The sequence below is a fragment of the Triticum aestivum genome, chromosome 2D (assembly GCF_018294505.1).
Source record: "Triticum aestivum cultivar Chinese Spring chromosome 2D, IWGSC CS RefSeq v2.1, whole genome shotgun sequence".
NCBI classification, from domain to species: domain Eukaryota; kingdom Viridiplantae; phylum Streptophyta; class Magnoliopsida; order Poales; family Poaceae; genus Triticum; species Triticum aestivum.
In genome coordinates, this window is record NC_057799.1 from 21552033 (window position 1) to 21576994 (window position 24962).

The 24962-nt window shown below is 46.2% G+C and overlaps 1 protein-coding gene and 1 pseudogene across 1 annotated transcript; both read right to left on the reverse strand.

The window, feature by feature from the left end:
* Positions 1-1945: 1945 nt before the first annotated feature.
* LOC123055554 (probable LRR receptor-like serine/threonine-protein kinase At1g74360) lies at positions 1946-4260 on the reverse strand. The gene is made up of 2 exons (XM_044479524.1): positions 4209-4260; positions 1946-4095 (listed from the first exon to the last, which is right to left on the reverse strand). The coding sequence occupies exons 1-2, from the start codon at positions 4258-4260 to the stop codon at positions 1946-1948; spliced, it is 2202 nt and encodes a 733-aa protein (XP_044335459.1).
* A 16212-nt stretch (positions 4261-20472) lies between these two features.
* Positions 20473-24962, reverse strand: part of LOC123048392 (probable LRR receptor-like serine/threonine-protein kinase At1g74360) — a 12747-nt pseudogene continuing 8257 nt past the window's right edge.

Consider the following 24962-nt stretch of genomic DNA (forward strand, 5'->3'; position numbering starts at 1 on the left):
AAATAGGCATATGAATACAGATATATTACTGCATACAATGTGTCTGAATCTTAAAAAATAAGGTACAGAAGTATTCCGGATCCTATTTCTTGCAGCTAGACATAAGTGCCTGAAATACAATGTGTACATTGTTCTTCAGATTATAAGACAGCTATATTATATCATCAAGTGTGTGACATAATATTACTGCATACGGCAACTTATTTTTTAAACAAGCAGGTCACTACTGAAGTGAATTAATGAAGGAAGAGGGATCCGGGGGTGTGGGGGTCGATCTGCACTGCTCCATCAAGCATTTGTGTCGCTTTATGCATGATTGGCTGCATCGTTGACTCCTCTTGGAAGCACCACAGTGCCAGAGCCATGAAGCGTTCCTCCTTTTTAGTGTTGAAGATTGCCTTGTCATCACCCTCCACAAGCAAGTCGATCCTCCCAGACCTGTAACAGTCGTTTGCCCAGTAAGTTATCACCCCAAAGCTGTAAACATCGACTTTGAAGTGATCCCTATGTTCAACGTATCCTCGAGTACCCCCAATGCCAGTGTTTGTGTCTGATTTTGAGTGTCTGCATTCAAGAGTATCCATTGACTTGGCATGGCGCAGCTGGGCACCGGTCAAGCACTTTAATGAGGAACCGGAACAGCAGGCTACCGCTCGAAAATTTGACCAGTAGCAGATTGACGGCAATGGACACGTCGAGACCTTTTCTATGACGAGGAGGGTGCATCTGACTGTGACGTGTTTACACTCCATTGGCGTTTCCGTGAAGGCAGGGGCACAAGGATTGGACCCATTGGTCTACCGGAATAATGCAAATTATTGTTGGAGTAACTGTCAACATGGCTACAGTACTTCCCGCAAAGAAAAAAGACATGGCTATGGTAAGGGGGACACTTACCACTCAATTATTGGTTCGCGCCTCTCTGGCCAGTATTTTTTGGAGAAGGGAATTGATTTTAAGTAATTAAAATTGCTCGTATTTTTTGAGACATTATTCAAACTTTTCAATTATTTGTATTTATGGTTACCCAGATTTCATTTGAGTTTGGGGGCAGCCTCTCTAGCTGTAGGCCCACCACATCTTCTGGATGACTATGGGTGAGAGCATCAAAGCTGTGGATTTTTTTCCAAAGAAGTTTGCAAAAGATTGGAGATCACGTTGACATAGCACAAGTGACTACATGAGTTCTTGGTGAACTTTACCTTGAGGAGATCAAGGTGAGGTCTTAGTGATTTTGAGTCTTCTTATTTAAGCATCTCGAATAAAGGCAATGGATCACACAAATGTTCTAAAGCTTGGGATATATCGGTGTTCTCCTTCTCAAAACAATATTTTATTTCTTTTGCATCAAGAAATTATGATTGTTCTCGGCATGTTCTTGTGTGTCCTACCCGCTGATAATAGTTTTTATTGATTCACCCCTTTCACATTAGCAAAGGTTTTATGGGATGTTTGACGTCCATTAGCCAAATCATCTTACTTGAGAAAACTGAATCAAATCAAAATAATTTCAGTTCTCATTCTAAAAATCTAATATCCATTTTCAATAAAGTCAAATCTCATCGAAATTTGTCTAAAAAAAGGAATCTCATAGAATTGATGTAACTAAACTCCGTAGAAACGCGCAGGGTATATATCATCTAATACCTCCATTGCAATAAACCTTGCACAAAAGATATGATTAGCTCATCACTCACCACTGCATTTCAGAAAATTGCATAATCCATCATGCAGGTCCGCAATCATCGGATCGTTGATCCACAAGCTACACTTAATTAGTTACCACTTGTCAAGTGTGATTCGGTGCGTCCACACTCTTTTGGCTGGATAACCTTTGAACTGCTTGCTGAAGTTTTTCCGACCCTCTAGTCATGCCACATTCACTCACAATGCCTCTGTTATCTATACCGAATACTGAGGGAGGTGAGCTTCTCTGATTCACATTCTAGTTTACATATAGGCTTAATTTCTTATAATCTCCTACCCAGCCCCCATAGTTACAGATCTTTCGCCCACCTCTAACGGTGCCAACAATGAGGCCAACTATAAGGAAGAAAAAGTATGATATTATGATTGCTATTGCTATGCTGCTCCTCTCTACAACGGTAGCATCGGAAGCTTCCGGGGATGGTCGTTGCTTGCTGGCAGGTCCACCCTGAGGAAATGAGATGAGCGGGTCACCGAGGAAGGACTGCTCGCCAAATGAGTCAAATTGCCCGTTGATGGAGATATTGCCGGAGAGGAACGGGTTGTATGAAACATTGAACATAACCAACTGCGTGAGCTTGAACAGGCTCATCGGGAGCTCGCCCGAAAGGTTGTTGGAAGACAAATCCAACCTCTCCAGACACATAATCTCGCCAATCTCGGACGGGATTGGCCCCGAGATGTTGTTCCTCGAGATGTGCAGCACGACAAGTGGGAGGCGGCCGATTTCCAGTGGCAGCCGCCCCGTGAGACGGTTGTCGTCGAGGAGGAGCAAGCTGAGGTTCCGCATTGCACCTATCCGTGGTGGTATCTCACCAGAAAGCATGTTCCTTGACAGCAGCACAGACCCAGGGAGCGACCACGAGTTCATGCAAATTGGGACGATCCCGTAGCCCTTGAGGATGCGGTCCCATATGCTGCGACAGTTCTCCCTTTTCATGACAGAGTAGATGAAGCTGAAGGGAGGTAAGCTCTCCGGGACCCACCTTCTCATGGCCTGGCACTCGCTGAAGCATGTGAGCACGCTTGGATCATTCCGGTTCCTGGCGAAGGTTGGACCAGGATTCCTCCCCATCTCTGCCATCTCCGGCGGGATATTGCCGGTCAACCGGTTGTCGGCCAGGTTCAGCCAGAGCAAGCTGGTGCAGTTGCCGATTTCAGGTGGTATCTTACCGGAGAGCTGGTTCCCAGCAAGCATTAGCCATAGAAGTGACGTGAGATTCCCGATGCTCGTGGGGATTCCTCCTGAGAGCATGTTATTAGACAGGTCCAGCGCTTGGAGCTTCGTGAGCCGGCTGTACTCGGGAGGTATCCTGCCGGAGAAGTCGTTCTCGGCGAGCATTAGGTACTTGAGGCTCTTCATATCGGACACCTCTGGAGGGAGTTCTCCCGTGAACTCGTTGAAGCTGAGGTCCAGCCTAGCAAGCAGAGGTAGCCGGAGCACACCGGAGGCCACAATGCCGCCAGTGTAGTTGTTGTGGTGAAGCCCAAGATACTTCAAGGTTGTAAAGTTGCCAAAAATATCTTGCATGTCGCCTCCAAACATGTTGGTACTGATGTCCAAGAACTGAAGTCTCTTGGAGTTCATCAGCTCCATCGGTATCTGTCGATCGAACCCGTTATTCCCAAGAATCAATGTCCCGAGGGCGGCGAGCTTTCCGGTTCCGGCAGGTATCATCCCAGTGAAATTATTCCCCCAAAGCGACATGTATGTCAATTTCACGCACCTAGCGATGGAATCCGGAAAGTTGCCGAGCAGCTGATTCGTGGAGAGGTCTAAGGACTGGAGCATGCAGCCATCAGGAAAGGTGCTCGACGGGACGCTGCCGGTGAGGTTGTTCTCAGCAGCACTGAATTTCCTGAATCTTGCGACGCTAGGCCATAGTTCGCCGTTGAAGTTGTTCGAGCTGAGGTCGACGTACTCTAGCCTGGCACAGCCGTCTAAGAGGTTGGTGCTGTTATCTGTGAGGTTGTTGGTGTACAAGTCGAGAAAGGTGAGGTCGGCGCATATTGCCGGGAAGTTGACGGCGACGCCGCCTTGGAGCCGGTTTCCCGACACATCGAGGATTTGAAGCCTGGTCAGTACGGAGACGTTCAACGACTCGGTGATGAGGTTATGGGAGAGGTTGAGGCGCAGGAGGCCGTGGCATTGGTTGAGGTCGCCATCGGGGAGCGGGCCGGTGATGGAGTTGTCGGAGAGGTCGAGCGACGTGAGTGCTGAGAGCCATGAGAAGTTGCTGAATGCCGGGCCGGAGATGGCCAAGCCTGTCAGGTTCAGCGACTCGACGTGGCCGTTCCCGTCGCAACTGACGCCCCACCACTTGCACGGCGATGGGTCCGACTCCTGCCACCGGTCGTATCCGCCGCGGTTGAACCTGTTGTTCGCAACTAGGAACCGCTTAAGATCACGTCAAAACTCCCGCCGTAATTCAGCTCACATACCAAGGACAGAACCGAGCAACACAAGAACATAATAGAACAAAGTAGCGACAAAATCCTACCTGAGACGAGGAGTAGGCCGCAGAGGAACTTGAGGAGCAGGGAGGGAGACATGGCCTGCCTTGCCTGAATCATGGAAGAATCCTAGACGGAAGGCAAAATATATAAGACCACGAGAGGTGAAATAATTTATTTAAGAAGAGATCAAAGGCTTTACATGTGGTGGAAAGATGATGAGACTAGTATGCATGGCCATCGCTGTGTCCCTCGACTCTCGTCTTGACATTTAAAGTTCTTACTTGCACACAGCCGGACAGTAGTAGCCTTAACTGGACGGAGAGGGAAACGCAGACGAGGCTGACATGCAAGACTTGTTCAAACGGGTTTGCTAAATCTCAGTCGGCTTAACCATCCGATGCTTTAAGATCCGGACTAGGCTAGTAGAATTGTGTTTTCTTTAGATACTCTGTTTGGTCCTTTTTACTCCGCATATAAGATTTGTGTGAAGTCAAACTTCGTAAATTTTGACCAACTTTATAAAAAATCAACATTCGCAATACGAAATCAATATCATTAAATGCATCATTATCATTAGATGCATCATTAATTTAATTTGCATATCGTATAACTTTAGTTTTGTAGATGTTGATATTTTTTCATATAAATATGATCAAACTTTACTCAGTTTGACTTCAGACGATATACTTGAATCGACCCTAGGAGGAAAAAGATATCCCCCTTCCTCCCCCCAAGCCGCCCCTCTCTGGCGACTTGGGGGGCGACCTCCCCTTCGCTGGCGTAACCCCGTTCTTCGCCCCTGCCCCCTCGCTACCGCATGAGGCTGGCGCCGGGCAAGTCTGAGGCGGGGCCTGTGCTGCTCCAGTTCAAGTCAGAGGTCATCTGACACGAGTGATCAAATTTGTACACGAAATTTAGCAATTTCAGTATATTACATGCAAACCGGATGAAATTAAGAAGTTTGAAACAAACCAAAACTAAACTATGCATTGTAGCTGATGATGCTATAGCCTCGAGGCCACCGGCACCTCCGTCATCGTCGCGGTCGCTCACTTCGTTTTCTTATTATCTGAAGAATGCAATGTTGTTGCGAAAGTAGTCTTGTTAAGTGTTTTTATTGATTCACCCATTTCATATTAGCAAAGGTTTTACGGGTTGTTTGACATCCATTGACCAAATCATGTTACTTGATAAAATTGAAACAAAACAAAAACTTGTCACGTGAAATAGTGAATAAAAATGGCATGGCAATTCACTGGTATCATAAGGTTTTGATCGCCACATAGGTAGTTGATTCATGCAGAATTGCATGACAAATGAGGAAGCTCTATATATACATCCCTTTCTTGGAGATATCACCCCCACAACTCCGGTATCATGATGTACTCCATATTCATTAGGTTATCTAGGTTCACACATGAGATTTTGGGGAAAACCAAATTTAGGTTTACAACGTCATAGTTTATGTACTTTAAGTTCACGGCACGAGGAAGCAGTCTTGAAGCCGGAGGATCTCATCTTGTATTGTCTGTGGGATACACGTGTTCGCAGACTCGTGGGACGACAACCTCACCGACGTCAAGACGTCCCCATCAACTACAAGCCAATTACTTCAGATTGCGAGGGCAAGATGAATCCCGCAGATCAGCGCCCTGCCATCCACCATGCCCACACCCGCATGTTTCGTCCTCTTGGCGTAGTACAAATGGTTTGCGGCCACTGTTGTTCTGGATCACTCTTCCTATATGCTAGCACGCAGGGGCGTTCGTTGGGGCCTACCTGGGCCATGGCCCGTCCAGGATTTTGGCAAAAAAAATAATACCTATGCTTCTTTGTACCTAAGTCAACAAGGGCCGGCAGCCGGCAGCGTCTGATGAGGCATGTTAGTCTTAGCCATCGTCCTCCCCACCACAATGTGGCTGCAAGTCTGCAACTGCTCGTCTGGGTTTGGCAGCGGAACAGCCCGCATCAGGCGGCAGCGGCACAAGTACACATGAGGACATCAGGGAGTAGCTGCGCCCCCCTCCCCGCGTGGGGCATCTCGTGCAGATCTCACGTCAGTTGCAAGAGCAGCGGCCGGCCGACGGCTAGGGAATTAGCAATTGAGCATTGCATCTCTAATTTCCTTGCAATTTCGAGTCTGTACTTCATAGGTAATAGTATCATATTGTTTCATGAATTTCGAGTTCGCTATTACACACAGGCCAAAGGCCTTACAGAAAAGCAAAAACTCAAAAAACTGAGGAACAAGGATAATTGCCGATTGGATTGTTGTGTTCTCATTGAGTTGGCCCGCCCAGTTTTTTTCTTCCAAGCTCTGCCAGTGCTAGCACGCCCAGGGCACAACAACCTCACCAATGTTAGGTCATCTCCCTCAACTACAGACCAACTACATCCGATTGTGAGCGCAAGATGAAGCCCGCGTATCAGCGCCCTGGGCTCCACCATGCCCATAACTGAATGTTGCGTCTTCTCCGACTCCGAGTACGCTAGCATGGTGTGCCCACTGCTATTCTGGATCGCTCGTTATATGCTAGCACACCCAAAATTCAACGCTTGATCCAGCCCTTACAAAATTTATTAAGGAAAAGGGCCTACTTCATTTCCGGCAAGCCCTTCAGAATTTGAAAACAACAACAGAAAGTACAAGACTAATGATGACGGCCTTGATAACATAACTAAACGTGTTCTCATAGTCAATACCATACCATTTCTTGAACGAAAAGGTGCGACGACACCTGGGTATCCCAGCACCCTCCGGTCTTGTCCATTCAGCGAAAATAAAATTCGTGCTAACCACTGTCCAACAACAGATGCTTTGCAGTACCAGAGTAATTAGGCAGACTTTTTTAAGCAGACAAACAGGGACGGCAGGAGGAAGTAGCATGCAGGAATAGGTCTGGCAGGAAACGGTCTGACACATGCATGCACAATATAGCTGTCTTCTCACGTTTTCACTCTTCGAAAGCAGTCACACATGCATGCACGAAGCTTGCTCTCTCTCCTCACTCTCTCTTTCCAACAAGCTGACATGCATAGCTACAGGTCGCCAGCGGTCCACGCAGGTGATGGTTGAAGTGACAGTGCATGCGCCTACTCAACCGAATCACATGAGATTCCATTGCATGGTCACTCCTTTCAGCTTTCTTGGGTCTCCCATCACAGGTTGTATATTCTAGCACATCGACATGTCATCTCCAATACCCCCGTGCTCCTGCTCTTAATGAAGCACCAGAACAGCTAATGGATTCCATTCCTATAATGCATGGTACAAATCTCAATGCGTCATAGTCTGAATGAATGGTACAGATAAGAGGGTGCCTAGGCACCCGGGATCTAAAAGACCACTCTCTTGAAGATATCACCCCCACAACTTCAGTATCATGATGTCCTCCATATTCATTAGCTCATGTATCTCACATGAGATTTTGGGAAAACCAAATTTAGGTTTACAACATCATAGTTTATGTACTTTAAGTTCACGACAGGAAGAAGCAGTCTAGGAGCCGAAGGATCTCGTCGTGCATTGTTCGCGAGATACACGGGTTCGCCCACTCGTGGCACAACAGCCTCACCAATGTGAGCTCGTCAACCTCAAATACAAGCCAACTACATTCGATTGCGAGAGCAAGATGAAGCCCACCACCAATTGGCACCGGCCAGATCAGCCGAGGACCCGATCAGCCGCCACCGGCATGGGCAGTAGGACATCGCACCGCCCGAACCTGAACTATTTTTGGAGGCGTGGTAGAATTCCCCTTGAATCCCTTTAAACTTATTTGTAGCACATGCAAAACAGTTTTCCCATCCGCTGACCACAAACCACCCAACTCGTCTTTGGATATACACTGACACACTGAACCAACTTTTAGGATTTTGCAATACTGGGCCATCGTGGTGCACCGATCCATCAAAATTGACTTTGCACCAACGCACAACTGCACAAGCGCCATGATACGATAGGAAGGGTGGAAAGTGGTGGCAATGGCCAGATGCGGCAGATGCATGTGCATATAGTGCGACGTGGTGGCAACGGCATGGTGGTCGAGCTGAAGACCGGCCGGCGTTGGAACAACAAGAGTAGCCGGCGTTTAGGAGGGAGAAGTTTAGAGAAGCACCGATGAAGGTTTCATGAACATATATAACATATGAGGTGTCTTGTAAATTAGATTGGAAGGGCTTAACATAGCAATCTTTATACAGTTAGAAATGCTAGCTTGCAAACCGCACATGTTTTGAATCCAATTGACTGAGATTGCTATGGCCGCACGCACTCTCCCAAACCTCGTCAAGCATTTCTGATGCCATTGTCATTGTCAACCTGGTCGCCTCGCAGCAAGCGACATCGACGAGATGACGATCTCCTCGACTCCGACATGAATATTTGCTGGGTTATGATCACGTCACGGTGTCATGCATTTTGTATTTGCATGCACCTATATTTGTGTCTAGTTTACCATGTTAGGGCATCTCCAACGCTGATCTCTAAAACGGACACACTATTTATCCATGAACCGGTGGAGACCTGTGTGTGGACAGTAATGCAAAAGCCGGCCATCCAACCATGTCCCATGAATGTCCTTCTATACATGTGCATGTCGCTGTTGAGGATAAAGAGGGGATGTCTGGATGTCCAACGTGGTGGCTTTTGTTTGGCTAGACGAATGTCCGAAATCTCACAAACCACCCACTCCCCTTCTCCCCAAGAAAATTGCTTCTCTAGTTTAGGAGAGTTTGAACGTCTGGACGCTTATTAGGTGTTAGTATTGCATGGCAAAAAGGGGCCGGCCTCCCGCAAAAGACATATAGGGGTGATTTGAGGGTCCGCATTGGACATGCCCTTAACTTCCTTTGTATGCAAAGTTAAAGTTATCTCGATAAGAAGAACTTACTCCCTTCAGATGGGAATATGATCCGTGCAGGGGTTTTAGGTCTTTGCATTAATTAGTGAAAATGTGTTGTTTGTCATAAGTATTTTTGATTCATCGTCAAATGAAGTTTCTTATTTTCTTTGTGGCGCATTGTATATGTTTCACTAGTTAAATTGACAACCTAAGTTCTCCTACCAGACTTATATCCTTGATACGCCCATTTTGCATCATGTTTTTTACTATTATTTATAATGTTTTTATGCATAATGATGCTTTATGGAGTAATTCTAATGTTTTTCCTCTCATAATATGTAAGGTTTACACAAAGAGAGAGAATACCGGCAGCTGGAGTTCTGGATCTGAAAAAGCTACGTCAGAGTTAACTATTCTGCACATCTCCAAATAAGATGAAAATTTACGTAGAATTGTTTTGCAATATATGAAAAATATTGAAGCAAATAACTACTAGAGGGAGCCCACCAGGTGGGCACAACCCACTTGGGCACGACAGGGAGCCCAAGCACGCCCTGGTGGGTTGTGCCGTCCTCGGCCCACCTCCGGTGCCCATCTTCTGGTACATAGGTCATTTTGACCTAGAAAAAATCAAGGGGGGAGCGTCGCCGTCTCGAGGCGGAACTTGGGCAGGAGCACTTTTGCCCTCCGACGGAGCGATTCCGCCCGGGGAACTTCCGTCTCGGAGGAGGAAATCATCAACTTCGTCATCACCATCAACTCTCCCATCTTTGGGAGGGTCATCTTCATCAACATCTTCAACAGCACCATCTCCTCTCAAACCCTAATTCATCTCTTGTGTCCAATCTTTGTACCGGAACCTTAGATTGGTACTTCTAGGTGACCAGTAGTGTTGATTACATCTTGTAGTTGATTACTATATGGTTTATTTGGTGGAAGATTATATGTTCAGATCGATTATGCTATTTAATACCCCTCTGATCTTGAGCATGATTATAATTTATGATTAGTTACTTTTGTTCTTGAGGTCACGGGAGAAGTCATGTTGCAAGTAATTATGTGAGGTTGATATGTGTTCGATATTTTGATGATATGTATGTTGTGATTCCCTTAGTGGTGTCATGTGAACGTCGACTACATGATACTTCACCATATTTGGGCCTAAGGGAATGCATTGTGGAGTAGTTATTAGATGATGGGTTGTTAGAGTGACAGAAACTTAAACCCTAGTTTATGTGCTACTTCGTAAGGGACCGATTTGGATCCAAAAGTTTAATGTTCTGGTTAGATTTTATCTTAATAATTTTCTCATAGTTGCGTATGGTTGCGAGGGGGTTAATCATAAGTAGGAGGTTTGTTCAAGTAAGAACAGCACCTAAGCACCGGTCCATCCACATATCAAATTATCAAAGTAGCGAACACGAATCATACCGACATGATGAAAGTGACTAGATGAAATTCCCGTGTACCCTCAAGAATGATTTGCTTATCATAAGAGACCGTTTTGGCCTGTCCTTTGCCACAAAAGGATTGGTCTACCTTGCTGCATTTTTTTGCCGTTACCGTTATTTGCTCGTTACAAATTATTTTGCTATCAAACTACTTGTTACCGACTATTTTAGTGCTTGCTAAAAACTACTTGTCATTTCCTTCTGCTCCTCGTCGGGTTCCACACTCTTACTTATCGAAAGTACTACGATTGATCCCCTATACTTGTGGGTCATCAATCCCCACCCGAATAGAGTAACATAACATAATTGAGAGATTTTATCATGCATCATACCAGAATATAAGGCCTAGCACATGGCTAACGGCTAGAACGAATTGGTCCACATTTAGACCAAAGGTAAAAAATGAATTTATCCAATGGTATAATCATCCTTAAATTTTCACATAATCTTAATTACTCTTAATTTTAATTACTGGTAATCGATACATGTCAGACATGTGTGTTAATTCAAATAAACTTCTGCCTGCGGTTCATTCGATGCCGTCTGATGGGTCCCAATTCCTAGCAACTAACACTGCTGCCCTAACTCACCACCGCACGCCCTCCTGTCTCTTTGCACCCTGAGCCCGCGCCAGGCTTCGCACGCGAGGCGACCCCACTCACGCACTAGCATTTGCGCGACCATCTGGTTTTTGACCGGTTTTTATTAAGTGGTCAATTCTTATTCTTTTTAATGAAAAGACAGAGCTCTTACCAATTGCTCGACTATATATGGTTCAAAAATGTTAAATATGCCAAAGTGTGATGGGTCGCCATGGTCATTGCAAGCTACTATAGTCTAATTAACCATCATAACTCATCACATGAAAATGATGACTTACCAAGCCAACTCACTGGTGTCACAAACTTGTAATGCTCACACACATATAGAGTGAGAGTTGATTCAGACAGCACCCGTTGCATGACAAAATAAAAAGCTCTATAACGTGGCCTGCATCTCTACATATATCTCTTCCTCTGATATATCACCTCAACGACTCCACCACTATCATGAAATCACTCACTTTGACTCGCTTCGCTATTATAAGTGAGATTTTGGAGGAAACTGAATTTCAGTTCACAATACCTTAGTTTATGTAACATTTCGTTCACGGTATGAGCAAAGCAAGCAAAAGGGATGCGCCTTCCTCCGCGAACAACCGGCTCTAGTCGGCTTTGGGTATACACGGCTACAACGAAACTATTTTTAGAGGTCTACAATACTGATAGCACGAGTGTGCTCTCCTCCATTGCAATGAAATTGGACAAGATTATCAAGCATCACTGTTCGAAAAACAATGCTTAGTAGTGCCCTAAGATCAATTAAAACAAATTTTGTGCTGTAATTTCTGTCGGATGTTCTCGAAAAAGAAAATCTCTTGAACGTAATTTTTTACTACAAAATGTGTCCGTGTGTTGCAATGGGTGAACACAAAAAATGTCATACAATTTATAGCCCCCAAATTAAAATATTCAAATTCAGTCAAGTTATACAAATCTGTCATCAATTTTATGGATGAACAATTAAGAATAACTCATGCAAGAAAGCGAAAAACAACATCCCTTACTCTACCACGGGGGCCCTGGGGCAAATAACTCAATTTTATGGATGAACGATTAAGAATAAATCACTAAGGTCCCTGGGGTAAAAACGCCCAGGAACGTGGCCCATGCCTGCTCCTAGCTACTACTAGGCCAAGCTTACTCTACCACGGGGCCCGGGGTGGCCGCCCCACTCGGCCCCCTTAGGGCCGGGCCTCATTAATAGATAGGCATAGATATATAACAGGTATAGATATAGCGGCGCGGATTTCAGGTACCTGGGTATTGGCATATTGGATTAGGCAAAGAAAAATAAAAAAATCTATGGTGAGTGATAGGAGCCGGTGCCGCGCACGTATGATTCGCTCTATAATAGCCGCACGATACTTTCTTCCTCAACTGCTTCACTAGTAAAAAAAGCCATTGCGCCTGTTCATCCCGAGCAGCCTCAGGATCCCCCAGATGTCGGCCAGCTCAGCGGCCATCCACATCGCCGTCGGTCGTCACCCTTGTCACCGGTGGTCGCCGTCACAACACCCATCCCGTCAGTTCCACATGATGTTGTGGCCATTGTAGCAAATGGTTGAAATATGAGCAATTTACCAAATAATTTTATTAATAGAAATACTAGATAAAGCATGACTAATATAGTAGAGATAAAACAAGTCATGCGTTCTGACAGAAAGAAGGTAAATAACATCTGCATATAGGAACTGTAACCAAGTTTATCTAGAGCTGACAGTAGGACAAGTTTCATATATGAAGCAGAGTCTATCATATCTAGGGCAAACACTAGAACAAGAAACTGTAGTAGGACCTCTAATAGAAAGAGGAAGAACACGTATGGGACAGTAGCAGCAGAAGCACTGGACTTGGGGTCGACATCCTCTCCAGCCATGTCGTTGATGAGGTTGTCGACGTCGGGGAAGAAGTCGTCGTCAGGGAAGTAGTCATCGGAGTCTGTGATGAAGAAGTCAGTAGTCGCGCGGAGCGCTCCCCAAAAACCTTATCACCCTTCTCCCGTACAGGACTCAAAGAGGTGCGGTTTCGGAGGCCTACTGTCCCGACTCGCGGTGCACGCCGCAAGCTGGGATGAGGAAGACTGCAGTAGCTCAGAGAATGGAACCGGTGGCGAGAGGAAGAAGAAGTTCTGGTGCATCTCTGTGAGAGGAGCGACCTCCCTTTTATAGGCGCAAGAGAAGGAGGCGAGAGGCTGCGCCGGGAGTTGAAGGGAACGAGGGAGATGAAACGAACAGGCAGCAGCCGAAGGGTGCAGCGTTCGTATTCAATATCCACTATAGCAAAAACACTTTCCAGCTCCCGAGTGACCTTTCGTATACCCGTAGTGCGTGGCAAAAATTTAGACATTGGCTCAGCTCATTCCCGCGGCGAGGCGGCGGAGGAGGAGCGCGCGTGGATATCCCTCTTGTTCTCATGCTCATACATGTGGGGAAAGGACCTCCCTTATAAAGAGGTCCAACTCCCTCTAAACTAGCAATGTGGCACTAAACTTTAGTAGTATCCCTTGCCTTGCACAAATGGGTTAAGTGGGCCTCTAGGATTTATTTAGGAATTTCTGAAATAGTTACTGGGCTGCCCAAAATAGACTAAATTCCAGCAGCAAATACCGCCGTCTAGAAGCACGCCTAACGCCTCTGTTGCTGCACACCTATCCGTCATCGTCTTAGCACGCACATCGCGGACTGGCAACACCGTTGAGCTGCCCGGCCACATCTCTTAAGGTCACTGCCCGCATCGTCAGCGCTCGTGGTTGATGGTTTTGCTCACACCGGTAGAAGCTTTTCTCCATGCTGGTTGAAGCTTTTTCCACGGGTTAAAGCTTACCTCCTATCGGTTGAAGTTTTTTTCAACTACGATCGAAGCTTATTTTGTGAACGTTCGCAACTTTTTTCATCAAGGAGTGGCCGGTTGAAACTTTGTACATCTTCCGATTGAAGCGTTTTCCATCTAAGGTTGAAGCTTTTTTTCATAATGGTTGCAACTTTTTTCAATTTGACAGTGCTGGTTGAAGCTTCCCCTGTTGATGGTTCAAACTGTGTCGATTTAGGCTTGAAGCTTTTTTGGGCTTTTTTGGCAATGGTTGTGTCGTGGAATTGTCACGGCAGATGTCCTCGAGCTAGGACTTAGTCGTGGAGCCATCGCAACTAGGAAGCTTGAAGGGGTTATGTGGGACAAGGAACACGAGGGTTTATACTGGTTCGGCCCCTTACGGTGAAGGTAAAAGCCTACGTCCAGTTTGAGGTGATATTGATTAGGGTTACGATCGCCAGGAGCTAAACAGTTATGCCCGGCTCTCGATGAGATTGTTGTCGCCCCTAAACCGCTGCCGGGTCGTCCCTTTATATAGGGAGGCTGACGCCCAGCAGCCCTTAGAGTCCCCGCCGGCTCATAAGCGTGTCCGGCTCGGACTCTCAACTATACTTGCCTTACACTACAAGTTCTACCATAATAATGATTGTAACTACAGGCCTTAAGCCATATCCGAGTCTCAGCCCATCTCTGGCCCATCGTCTTCAAACTTGGCTCCGGGCTTCTGGCATCGACCGTACGAGTAACCCGGCCCCTCCTGGCGGGTGACTCTAAGGTCTATATCCTCAACATTAGGCCCCAGATTGATTTGAGCCGGCTCATATCAATCTTCCACTCTTCCGACAGAAGAAATCTCCAGCTTACCATTCATGTGAAGGCCATAACCCGGAGTGACGTCATCCTCTGGACTCCGGATAATCCGCCGTGACGTCATCCTCCATTAAGTCCGTTTTTTACTCCGCCAGATCCGCAACGGATCTTTGCTTTTACTGTCATTCCGAAAATCGAGGCGTCGTGGGGGGGAGATAACCATGCCGTGGTCTCCTTGAATCTCGCGCCCACTTAGGACCTCGCCTTATAAATAGGCCGGCCCAACGGGCTCTTCTCACGCTCTCTTCTTCCTCCTCGCTCCGTCGCTCCTCTGCCCGAGCTCTACCACTGCCGCCGCCGTCGCGCCCCTGATCTTCATCAACCCGGCCGCTGCATCACCCTGACTCGGACCAGTTAAACGGCGGCGACTTCCGCTCTTCTCCAACTCCGGTGAGTTTCTTCTGCCTTGTTAGAACAGATCTGCGGTAGAGTTCAAACAGTTCATCCGTGTTCTTCGCCATTGTCCGCAGGCTTCAGTAGTTCTCGTAGTTGCCACCCTTGTTTGATCTTAAATATGTATAGACTTGCTGCAGTAGTTGTTTATTACTCATTTCACCTGCAAAACACACTTCTTTTCCACTGCATAAGATCTCCTTCGAGCTCAAGAACTCCCCTGCGTCCGCATTTTAGGTCTAGAAAATTTTCTTTGCTCCGACCATTTTGATCCAAAAAAGTTACGATAGCATGCGAAACCTGTTTTACCACACTTAGTACAAACTGCAACCATTGAATCTTGGCGGCTTACATTTCCGGCTTAAAGAAAACACGCGCCGTAGAACTTTCCGGTTTAAAGAGAACCATGCTCTGTAGAAACCTCCGGCTTAACTGTGGTAAAGCCGTAGATAACCAACTTACTCTGAATCCCCCTGCGGCTTAAATAACCCACTGTATATGAACATATATCATTAGTCCCCTTCATAAGCCGCCATCTTAGTTTGAACGATAGATCTCCGTCTTATAATTAACACGGACACTTTTCCCTTTATCATAGACTACCAACCTTCACCATGCCTCCCAAGGCTCCCATCACTTGCAACTGGATGAGGTCCAACGTCACCGACGAGACCCTGGCCAATTTCGTTAAGTCCGGATATTTGCCTAAGAAGGAAATCATGTCCTACCGTGCCCCTGACCCGTCGGAAGAGAGACCACAGCCAAGGGACGGGGAGGTAGTGATCTTCGCAGACCATATGAGCCGGGGCTTCGCACCGCCCGGCTCAAAGTTTTTCAGGGACGTGCTCAACTTCTTTGACCTACGGCCTCAGGATATAGGACCCAACTCCGTATCCAACATCTGCAACTTCCAAGTCTTTTTGCGAAGTGTACCTTGGAGAGGAGCCTAGTCTGCTGCTCTTCAGAGAGCTGTTTTACTTAAACCGCCAGAATGAATGCGCCAACGGGCCAAGTCTGGAGTTAGGTGGCATCTCCATCCAACGGCATAGGGACTGTCTGTTCCCTTATGCAGAGCCGCCGAGCCACCCCAAGGACTGGAATATGACTTGGTTCTATTGCCAAGATACGTCCCCGGCTGACGAGAATCCGCTGCCCGGCTTTCGCCCAACACGTCTAGAGCCGACTCATCCGCTGTCGGCTCCTCCTGGAGGCACCAAAGGGCGACAGCCACGAATCGCTCTGCCTTTTTGATGTTGAAGTTTGCCTCATCTTCACCTTCCACCAGCAAGTCGATCCTCCCACATCTGTAACAATCGTTTGCCCAGTAAATCAGTATTGAACGTTCTTCATCGGCGATCTCTAGCTCCACATTCCTCCTGCAGCACACAAGCTCCAGCAGGATCACCCCAAAGCTGTAAACATCAACTTTGGAAGTGATCCCTATGTTCTTGAACCACTCTGGGGCAACGTATCCTCGAGTACCCCGAATGCCGGTGTTTGTCTGTGTCTGATTGGCTCGAAGAAGCTTCGCCAGGCCAAAGTCTGCTATCTTTGCCATGAAGTTGTCATCAAGAAGGATGTTCTGTGGTTTTATGTCGCAGTGGATAATCTGTGTGCTGCACTCTTCATGCAAGTAGAGCAGCCCTCGTGCCACTCCAAGTGCGACTTGCACACGGAGGTTCCAATCTGGCCGAGCATCACCAAAGAGGAATTCATTGAGTGAACCCTTGGTCATGAACTCATAAACTAGCAGTCTGTCAGTTCCCTCATTGCAGAAACCAAGCAGCCTGACCAAGTTCTTATGAAACGTCTGACCGATGGTTTGCACTTCCACCATGAATTCCTTTTCGGTCTCTTGCTGGAGTTTTTCAATTTTCTTGACTGCAATGCTTGTCGCATGCTCATATTGCAGCTGTCCTTTGTACACGGTACCAGAGGCACCGCTGCCTAGCACCTCATGGAAACCACTGGTTGCCTTCTCCAACTCTTTGTAAGTGAAAATCTTTGGAGGCAAGATAGAACTACCGGACGATTGCAGTGACTGGAGTTTCTTTTTGGAGGTGATGGAGATACCCCAGTAAGTGCCAAAGAGTAGAATACCGATAAGGAGAATGTTTACCAATACAGAGCCCCCCAAAAAGAAGGAACTTTCATGAATCCTGTACTTCTTGTCTTTCTTCCATTCAGTGGAGCCGCTGCTAAGCTGGGACTCTGAATTGTTGCTCCTTGGCACCTTCATTAGAACCGTCCTGTCTACATCTGCCGCCATTTTCCCATTTGATAAAGGGAGCTTTTTCTTCCAGCAGGTATATGTGCTTGCATGAAAGACGGCTGTGGCACAGAAGCAATCAATTATACACAGTCTCCGGCATTCAGTCATATCGATGGGGCTGTACTCCTCATAGTCGGCTAGAGGCCAGTCAACACCATTGATCGGAGTCATCTCAAACTGTGCCGCCGCTGCTTCCTCATTCAGGTCACAGCTTTGTGGTTCAAAGTCTGGCCTGCAACCTTTGTATTTTCTCTCCTTGTCGAAGAACTCGTAATGTTCTGGGCATTGGCATATTGTTGTCTGAATGTGGGTGCCACCGAAGCTGCAGTAACTGTTGAAGCCGCATACCCCACTGTCGGCATTCGTTTCCATTAGCGCCTGACAGATGTTCTCGGGAACTGAGCTCACTGCTGTCCATTGCAATCTCCATACACTTCTGGCCTTTATGCTCTTTGGATAGAGATATTGCCGAAATACACCGTCTGGATCAAGCGTGGCACGATGAAAGAAATCACCCATTGAGTACCCCTCTGCCGAAGTGATATTGATATGTGTCCCATTTATCAAGGTGAAGTACACCCTGCCTGTTTCATTGAACACCAGCTGTGAGCCGTTCCCAACTGTATTGGATGCCCAGTATGCATCGTACCGGTTTATGGTAGGCTCAGCAACTGGATAGAACACAAGATCACCATCAGATTGCACGGCTAGGAGAAACCGGCCATTGGCGTAGTCCATGGGGATGAGACGGCTTCTAAGTACCTTGTCCTGCTGACCCACGGGAAGCACTTGTGTGGGCAGGATGGTATCAGCCGGGACATCAAAGGTCTCCCACTTTGGTTTGCCATCTGCACCGACAAGCCTGAAGTTGCCTGTGTCGAGCATTCTGGCATAGGCCGCACTGGGAGCCTGGGGACTCCAGACTTCATCACCAGACGGGTTGCGAAGCGAGAGCAACCCATCATCTCTGAGCTGCAGCACAGAACTGGATGGTACTTGAACCGGAGACTCTTGACCGTCGGAGCTGCTCTTGGCGTACCAAGCGACAGTTTTTTCAGGGATCTTGTCGAACCAGACTGCAAGGAGGTACGAGGAGGTGTTACCTTCCATTGGCAAGAAACCGAATGCGAAGTCGCCGGAGGGTGAGAGCCATGAGCTGTTTGGCCCCTGGGGCGTCAAGGAGGAGCCCAGGGTGATGTTCACCTGTGCTTGAGCACCACATGAAACCCCCAGCAGCAGTAGCAAGAACTGGAGGAAGCGCCATGGGCAGTGAGGTGCCATTGCTTTTGCTTTGGTTGGTGCCTCTACTGATGAGAGCAAGCTTATGCCCCTTGGAGAATGGCACTTAACAGTGGCTGGTCATCACACGTCTTCTTCGTGGAACAGTTTGCGTCAGTACGGCACGGTGGAAAATCATGTTCATGAATTGGATTTTGTGTGGAACAGTCTATGAGGCTGGGATTGAATTGGTCAATTCCTCTCCCTAGTAGTGACATTTTATTGTCATGCACAGAAAGGTCTCACTACTGACTGTTAAACTGAATGATTCTTTTGTCTTTACCAAACTACCAAATTAACTGTTTTGTCTTTACCAAATTACCAATTAACTGTTTTGTGTTTACCAAATTAGCAAATTACCAAACTAGCAGTCTGAACTCTAAATCCTGATAAAAGTTTCAACAATTTTGGCTATCGTTTCCTACTTGTGAATTATGATTTTTCTCACTTAGGCCTTGTTCGGCTGACAAGGATTTAGAAGGGATTTGACAGGGATTGAGGTGGATATAATCCCCTACAAGTCAAAATCCACCCAAATCCCCTTTAATCCTATTGAGAAAAGTTGTAACCCAACAAGGTCTTATCGCATGTCATGGCATTCAACAGTTTGACTTGACTTGGCATGTCACAGCTGGTCACCCGTCAAATAGTGTAATGAGGACAGGGACAGTAGGCTAATGCAACAGGTATGGAAACTCGGATTTCAATGAGGCTGGATTTTGTGGAACAGTCCATGAGGCTGGGATTGAATCGGTCAATTGCTGTTACAAGCTTCTGGAGTTCATCCTCTGTTCCTCTCTCCGTACATGCACAGAAAGGTTTCCCTGCTGACTGTTAAACTTGAAGCAATAAAAAGCAGAAAAAAGGTATTCCCATCCTCTACCCCTGCTGGCATGTTAAATCTTGGTCGAGAAAAATAGCTACGAAACTGCAGCCTGGATACGGTCATGCAAATGTTGTGGTGAGCAAGGATGGAGCCGTCGAGTCTTTTTCTATGATGGAGAGGATGCATCTGACGGTGACACGTTTACACTCCATTGGTGTTTCCGTGAAGGCAGGGGCACAAGGACTCACCCTTTAGTTGACTGGAATAATGGAAATTATTGTTGGAGTAACTGTCGACATGGCTACGGTACTTCCTGCAAAAAAAAAACATGGCTATGGTAAGGGGGACACTGACCACTCAATTCCTGGTCTGGGCCTCTCGCCACTATTTTTTTTCTAAAAAACTGGAAGGGATTTAATTTGAAGTAATTTTTTTGGTATTTTTAAGAAATTATTCATACTTTTCAATTATCGTGTTTATGGTTACCCCGATTTCATTTGAGTTGGGCTAGCCTCTTTGGCCGCAGGCCCACCGCATCTTCACGATGGCTATGGGGTAGTCGACTGGGAGCATCCACGCTGTGGATTTGTCTGAAGGAAGTTTTGCGAAAGATCGGAGATCACACATCGCCATCTAGCACAAGTGACTGGATGAGTTATTCATTAACGTTGCCTTGAGGAGATCAAGGTGAGGTCTATATGACTTCGAGACTTCTTATGTAAGCATTTCCAATAAAGACATAGGATCACACAAAAATTTTAAACCTTGCGATATATTGCTGTTTCTCCTTCTCAAAACTTTATTTTATTTATTTTGCATCAAGTTGTTGGCCTTGTGTTTCACCTTGCTAGTTTGTAGAGTTGGTTCGCCCTTCAAATTGACATTCTAGTCTAGTTTACACATACGCTTGATTTTTTATAATCTCCTACTCAGCCACCATAGTTAACAGATGTTTCGCCCACCTCTAACGCTGCCAGTAATGAAGCCAACTATAAGGAAAAAAAAAGTACGAGATTATGATTACTATTGGTATGCTGCTCCTCTCAACAACAGTAGCATCGGCAGCTTCCGGTGGTGTTCGTTGCTTGCTGGTAGGTCCACCCTGAGGAAATGAGATGAGTGGGTCGCCGAGGAAGCACTGCTCGTCAAATGTGCCAAATTGGCCGGTGATGGATATATTGCCAGAAAGGAACGGGTTGTATGGAACATTGAACATAACCAACCGTGTGAGCTTGAACAGGCTCACTGGGAGCTCATCGGAGAGGTTGTTGAAGGACAAATCCATCCTCTCCAGACATAGAATCTCGCCAATCTCAGATGGGATCGGCCCTGAGATGTTGTTCCTCGAGACATTCAGCTCTACGAGATGGAGCCGGCCGATATCCGCCGGCAGTCGTCCCGTCAGGCGGTTGCCGTCGAGGAGGAGCAAGCCGAGGTTCCGCATTGCACCGATCCGCGACGACGGTATCTCACAGGAAAGGTTGTTCCTTGACAGCTGCACATATCCCTGGATCGACCCCACCGGCAACGGATTAGTGCACATTGGGACGATTCTGTAGCCCTTGAGGATGCGGTCCCATATGTTGTGGCAGTTCTCCCGAGTCATGACGGAGTAGGCGAAGCTGAAGCTTGATGGGATCCATCGTGTCATGGCCTGGCACTCGCCGGCACCAGCAAGAACGTCAGATCATCCTGCTGGTTCTTGGAGAAGGTTGGACCGGGATTCCTCCATATCTCTGTCATCTCTGGCGGGATATTGCCGGTCAACCGGTTGTCGGCCAGGTTCAGCCGGAGCAAGCTAGTGCAGTTGCCGATTTCAGGCGGTATCTCACCAGAGAGCTGGTTTCGGGCAAGCATTAGCCAGAGGAGTGACGTGAGATTGTCGATGCTCACGGGGATTCTTACGAAGAGCGTGTTATTAGACAAGTCCAACGCCAGGAGCTCGGAGAGCCGTCCATACTCCGTAGGTATCCTGTCGAAGAAGTTGTTCTCGGCGAGTAACTAGTAGAAAAAGGGGCTTTTACCCCGATTGGTAAGGGCCTTTTGTCCCGGTTTTTAAACCGGGACTAAAGGGTCGTTACTAATGCCCTAACCTTTTAGTTCCGGTTCTTACACGAACCGGGACAGAAGGTCCTCCACGTGGCCGCTGCGGCCAGCCCAGGCAGGGGGCCCTTTGGTCCCGGTTGGTGTCATCAACCGGGACCAATAGGCATCCACGCGTCAGCATCTGGCTGGAGCTGAGGTTTTTTTTTATTTTAAAGGGGCTGATTTAGGGGTTTTGGGGGTTAATTTAGGTTGTTATTAGGTAGCTATTAGAGAGAAGTGTCCTCTCTTATATCCCCGTGGTTGGTTTACCAACCCTACGTACTACTATGCCTAAACATGGCTTAGATTGAAGTGAAGGCAACATGTGGTGCATGTCGAAAGTAATACTAATCCTAACTTGATCATACAACTTCTACTCGTTATTAATAACCAGTCATATGATCATCATCCTCATAGTCATCGAACCAACCCTACTTAATTGTTCTTAGCACATTATCATCAGTATTAGGTAGGACCGAAATACCCTCTTTAAGGTAAAATAGCATAAAACAATATAGACCCTGACTCTCCATTATGGAGAATGGAGATCATCCTGTCTCCAATTCTTGCGCTTCGCTTCCTTTTGCTTCCAAGAACCTCCTTGCGACTGTCCATACATTTTTTTCATTCTTTGATTTGCATGTCTCCACTTCTTTTAGAAATCCGATATGGACAGTTGAGATTCATAGGATGACCTGTTTGTATGTTCAAAACATCAAGCCTACCATTCTGATACATCAAATGAGGCACACAATCCTCTGAGATTATCTGTTGAAAAACATAGTAATAACTTCATAGTTAGCAATGATGTACTAGTTTTAGAAGTATGCAAAAGATGCACGGATGTCGTAATAGTAAGAAATCTTACCAGGGTATCTCCATAGTAGTTACCGTAGTTCAACACGTGCACTAGTGGCACGTATTGACCATAATGTGGAGGAGTTTTACAATAGATATTGTAATTCTCAAGATCAGTAAAAAATCCGACCAGATGAGTTTTCTCCTTATAAGTTAACTCAGAGCCATCGGTGTAGTAGGTTCTGTCTACCATGTTCCGCACATTGTTTGAACAATCAAAATAAGCTGTCAATGAAAATAAGTCGTCAACTATTTTGAAATGAACAATATAAATTAGCTAATAACTATGTTTGAGAACTCACATAGCGGTAGAATTGGAGGCGTATCAACAAGGACCCAAATGTCCATATTGTCTTGCTCGATGTTAGGATCACCAAGATCCATGGTCACAAGCATACCCTCATCAAAACCATAAATCTTGCAAAATGCTTCCCAATTTTTGCAACCAAAATGGGTTACGCTCTCAGAATTATACAGATTTACTTCAAAATCTATATCATGATGGGTCCTTAGGTGAATTTTCTTTGTTTCCATACTTTCATGGTCTTCAAAACCCATCCTCTTCAAGACGTAGCGTCTTGCATGGCATGGGATAAGCTAGCCGAATTGTAAAAGATGAAAAGTACACATTGAAATAGTTGAAGTCGTGCTTAATTACGAAAAAATAACACTTGTCGTCGTTGCGTACCGTTTCAACATCGAAGGTCTCCTCCAGCTTAATACTGAAGCGCCGATCTTCGTCCAGGTGAGGCCTGTCGCACTGACCTCGGTCGTCGTGGCACCAGTCGCACTCCGGAAGACTTTCGTCGTCCGAGTACGACATTTCCTATGTTCATAATTCAAATATTAAACGTCTACAATTAAATATATGTACTAAAAAACCTAAGTTAGATCATTATTATTCATCACGGGTTGACTATCGGTTTGTCGAGTCTTTTCTTGAAAACTCTCAGCTCACGTGGTGTATACATTCGACCGTTGGTGATGGTCGCTCCTTCATTTGTCCCCGAGTGCATTACACCAAAATGTCTAGCACACAGGAACAAAGGAGAAGCGACCCCCACGACAACAGTCGGGATTCTTCGTCCTCTCATATCCCTCACTGATTCCTCTCTGACATTTGTGACCGTCGGTGATGGTATGGTAGCTCCTCCTTTCGTTCTCGAGTGCATTACACCAAATTGTCTAGCACACGGGAACGAAGGAGAAGCTACCCCCACGACAACAGTCGGGATTCTTCGTCCTCTCATATATGGTGGAGACTCGACAGACTTACAGTCAACCCGAAATATCGTTTAATTATCTTTCTAAAAGAGGATTTGGCTAGTCTCACCTCGATGTCGGAGGGGGCGGTGACGGGGATGACGGCAGGGATGATGGAGGGGCCGGGGGCTCCTAGATTTCTGCGAAAACAAAAACCCTATAAGCTATCAACTAATCATATGCATACGCCTTGCATAGTGCTCTCCAATTTTAGCATTCAAAGTAGGAGTAGTTTTCCATTTTGAGCATTCAATAAGCAAAATCAAATCACAAAATAAAGTAATATTCAAATTAGGATGCATTCAATTATAAGCAAAACTACATCATCTCCATGCGTCCATACATCGTCGAATATTATCACTAATACACCTTGAATACTATCATACATATAGCATCGCTAGTACAGCTAGAACTGTAGCGCCCGACGGATATCGGCGCGGGCGGTGGACACCCAAAGGGACGGAACCATCACAGGATCATAGCTCCAATGAGATCCCTGAAGAACCTGCCAGGTATTGTCGAACCTGCCCTCCAATGCAACCATGTAGCGACGGACGTGCTGGTCCTCCTCGCTGACACGGTGACGTACCACCTCCGCGGTGTCCGGAAGCCTCGGCACCGTCACTGGCCCACGCGACCGCCACCAAACAAGGATCGGGTCAACGATGGGCTGGCTCCTCACCAACCTACGCCCACCGGAAGGTAGCACCTCCCAAAACCAGCCCGGCGGAGCCCAGTCCCGGACATGGCCCCTCTGATCAAGCCGGCCTCCTCCGCCGAGTCGACGACGAGGATGCGGGATAGGCATCGTCGACGTCGATGCGGGAATAATTGCTTTAACAAAAAAACAAACTACTTCTATTAATTTCCTTGCTAAAAATAAACTACTTCTATAGTAAAATAAACTAGTTTTGTTAAATCAACTAGTTCAACTACTAATTAAGCACTTACTATAAATAAAATAAAGTAGTTTTATTAATTAATCAACTAGTTCAACTACTAAGCACTTACTAAAAATAAATAAAATAAAGTAGTTCTTACTAAAAATAAACTACTTCTATATATAGTAAAAATTAATAAAGTAGTTTTATTAATTAATCAACTAGTTCAACTACTAAGCACTTACTATAAATATATAAAATAAAGTAGTTCTTACTAAAAATAAACTAGTTTAACTAGTTCTATTATTTTTCTAACTAATTCTATTAAACACTTTCTCTTCTTATTCTATGAACAAAATTATAACAG

Bases quoted from the DNA above. Each gene is read 5' to 3' on its own strand.
- LOC123055554 (XM_044479524.1), bottom strand. From the start codon at position 4,260: ATGTCTCCCTCCCTGCTCCTCAAGTTCCTCTGCGGCCTACTCCTCGTC. The intron at 4,096-4,208 runs GTAGGATTTTGT...AGCGGTTCCTAG, and splicing joins CGGCCTACTCCTCGTCTCAG to TTGCGAACAACAGGTTCAAC.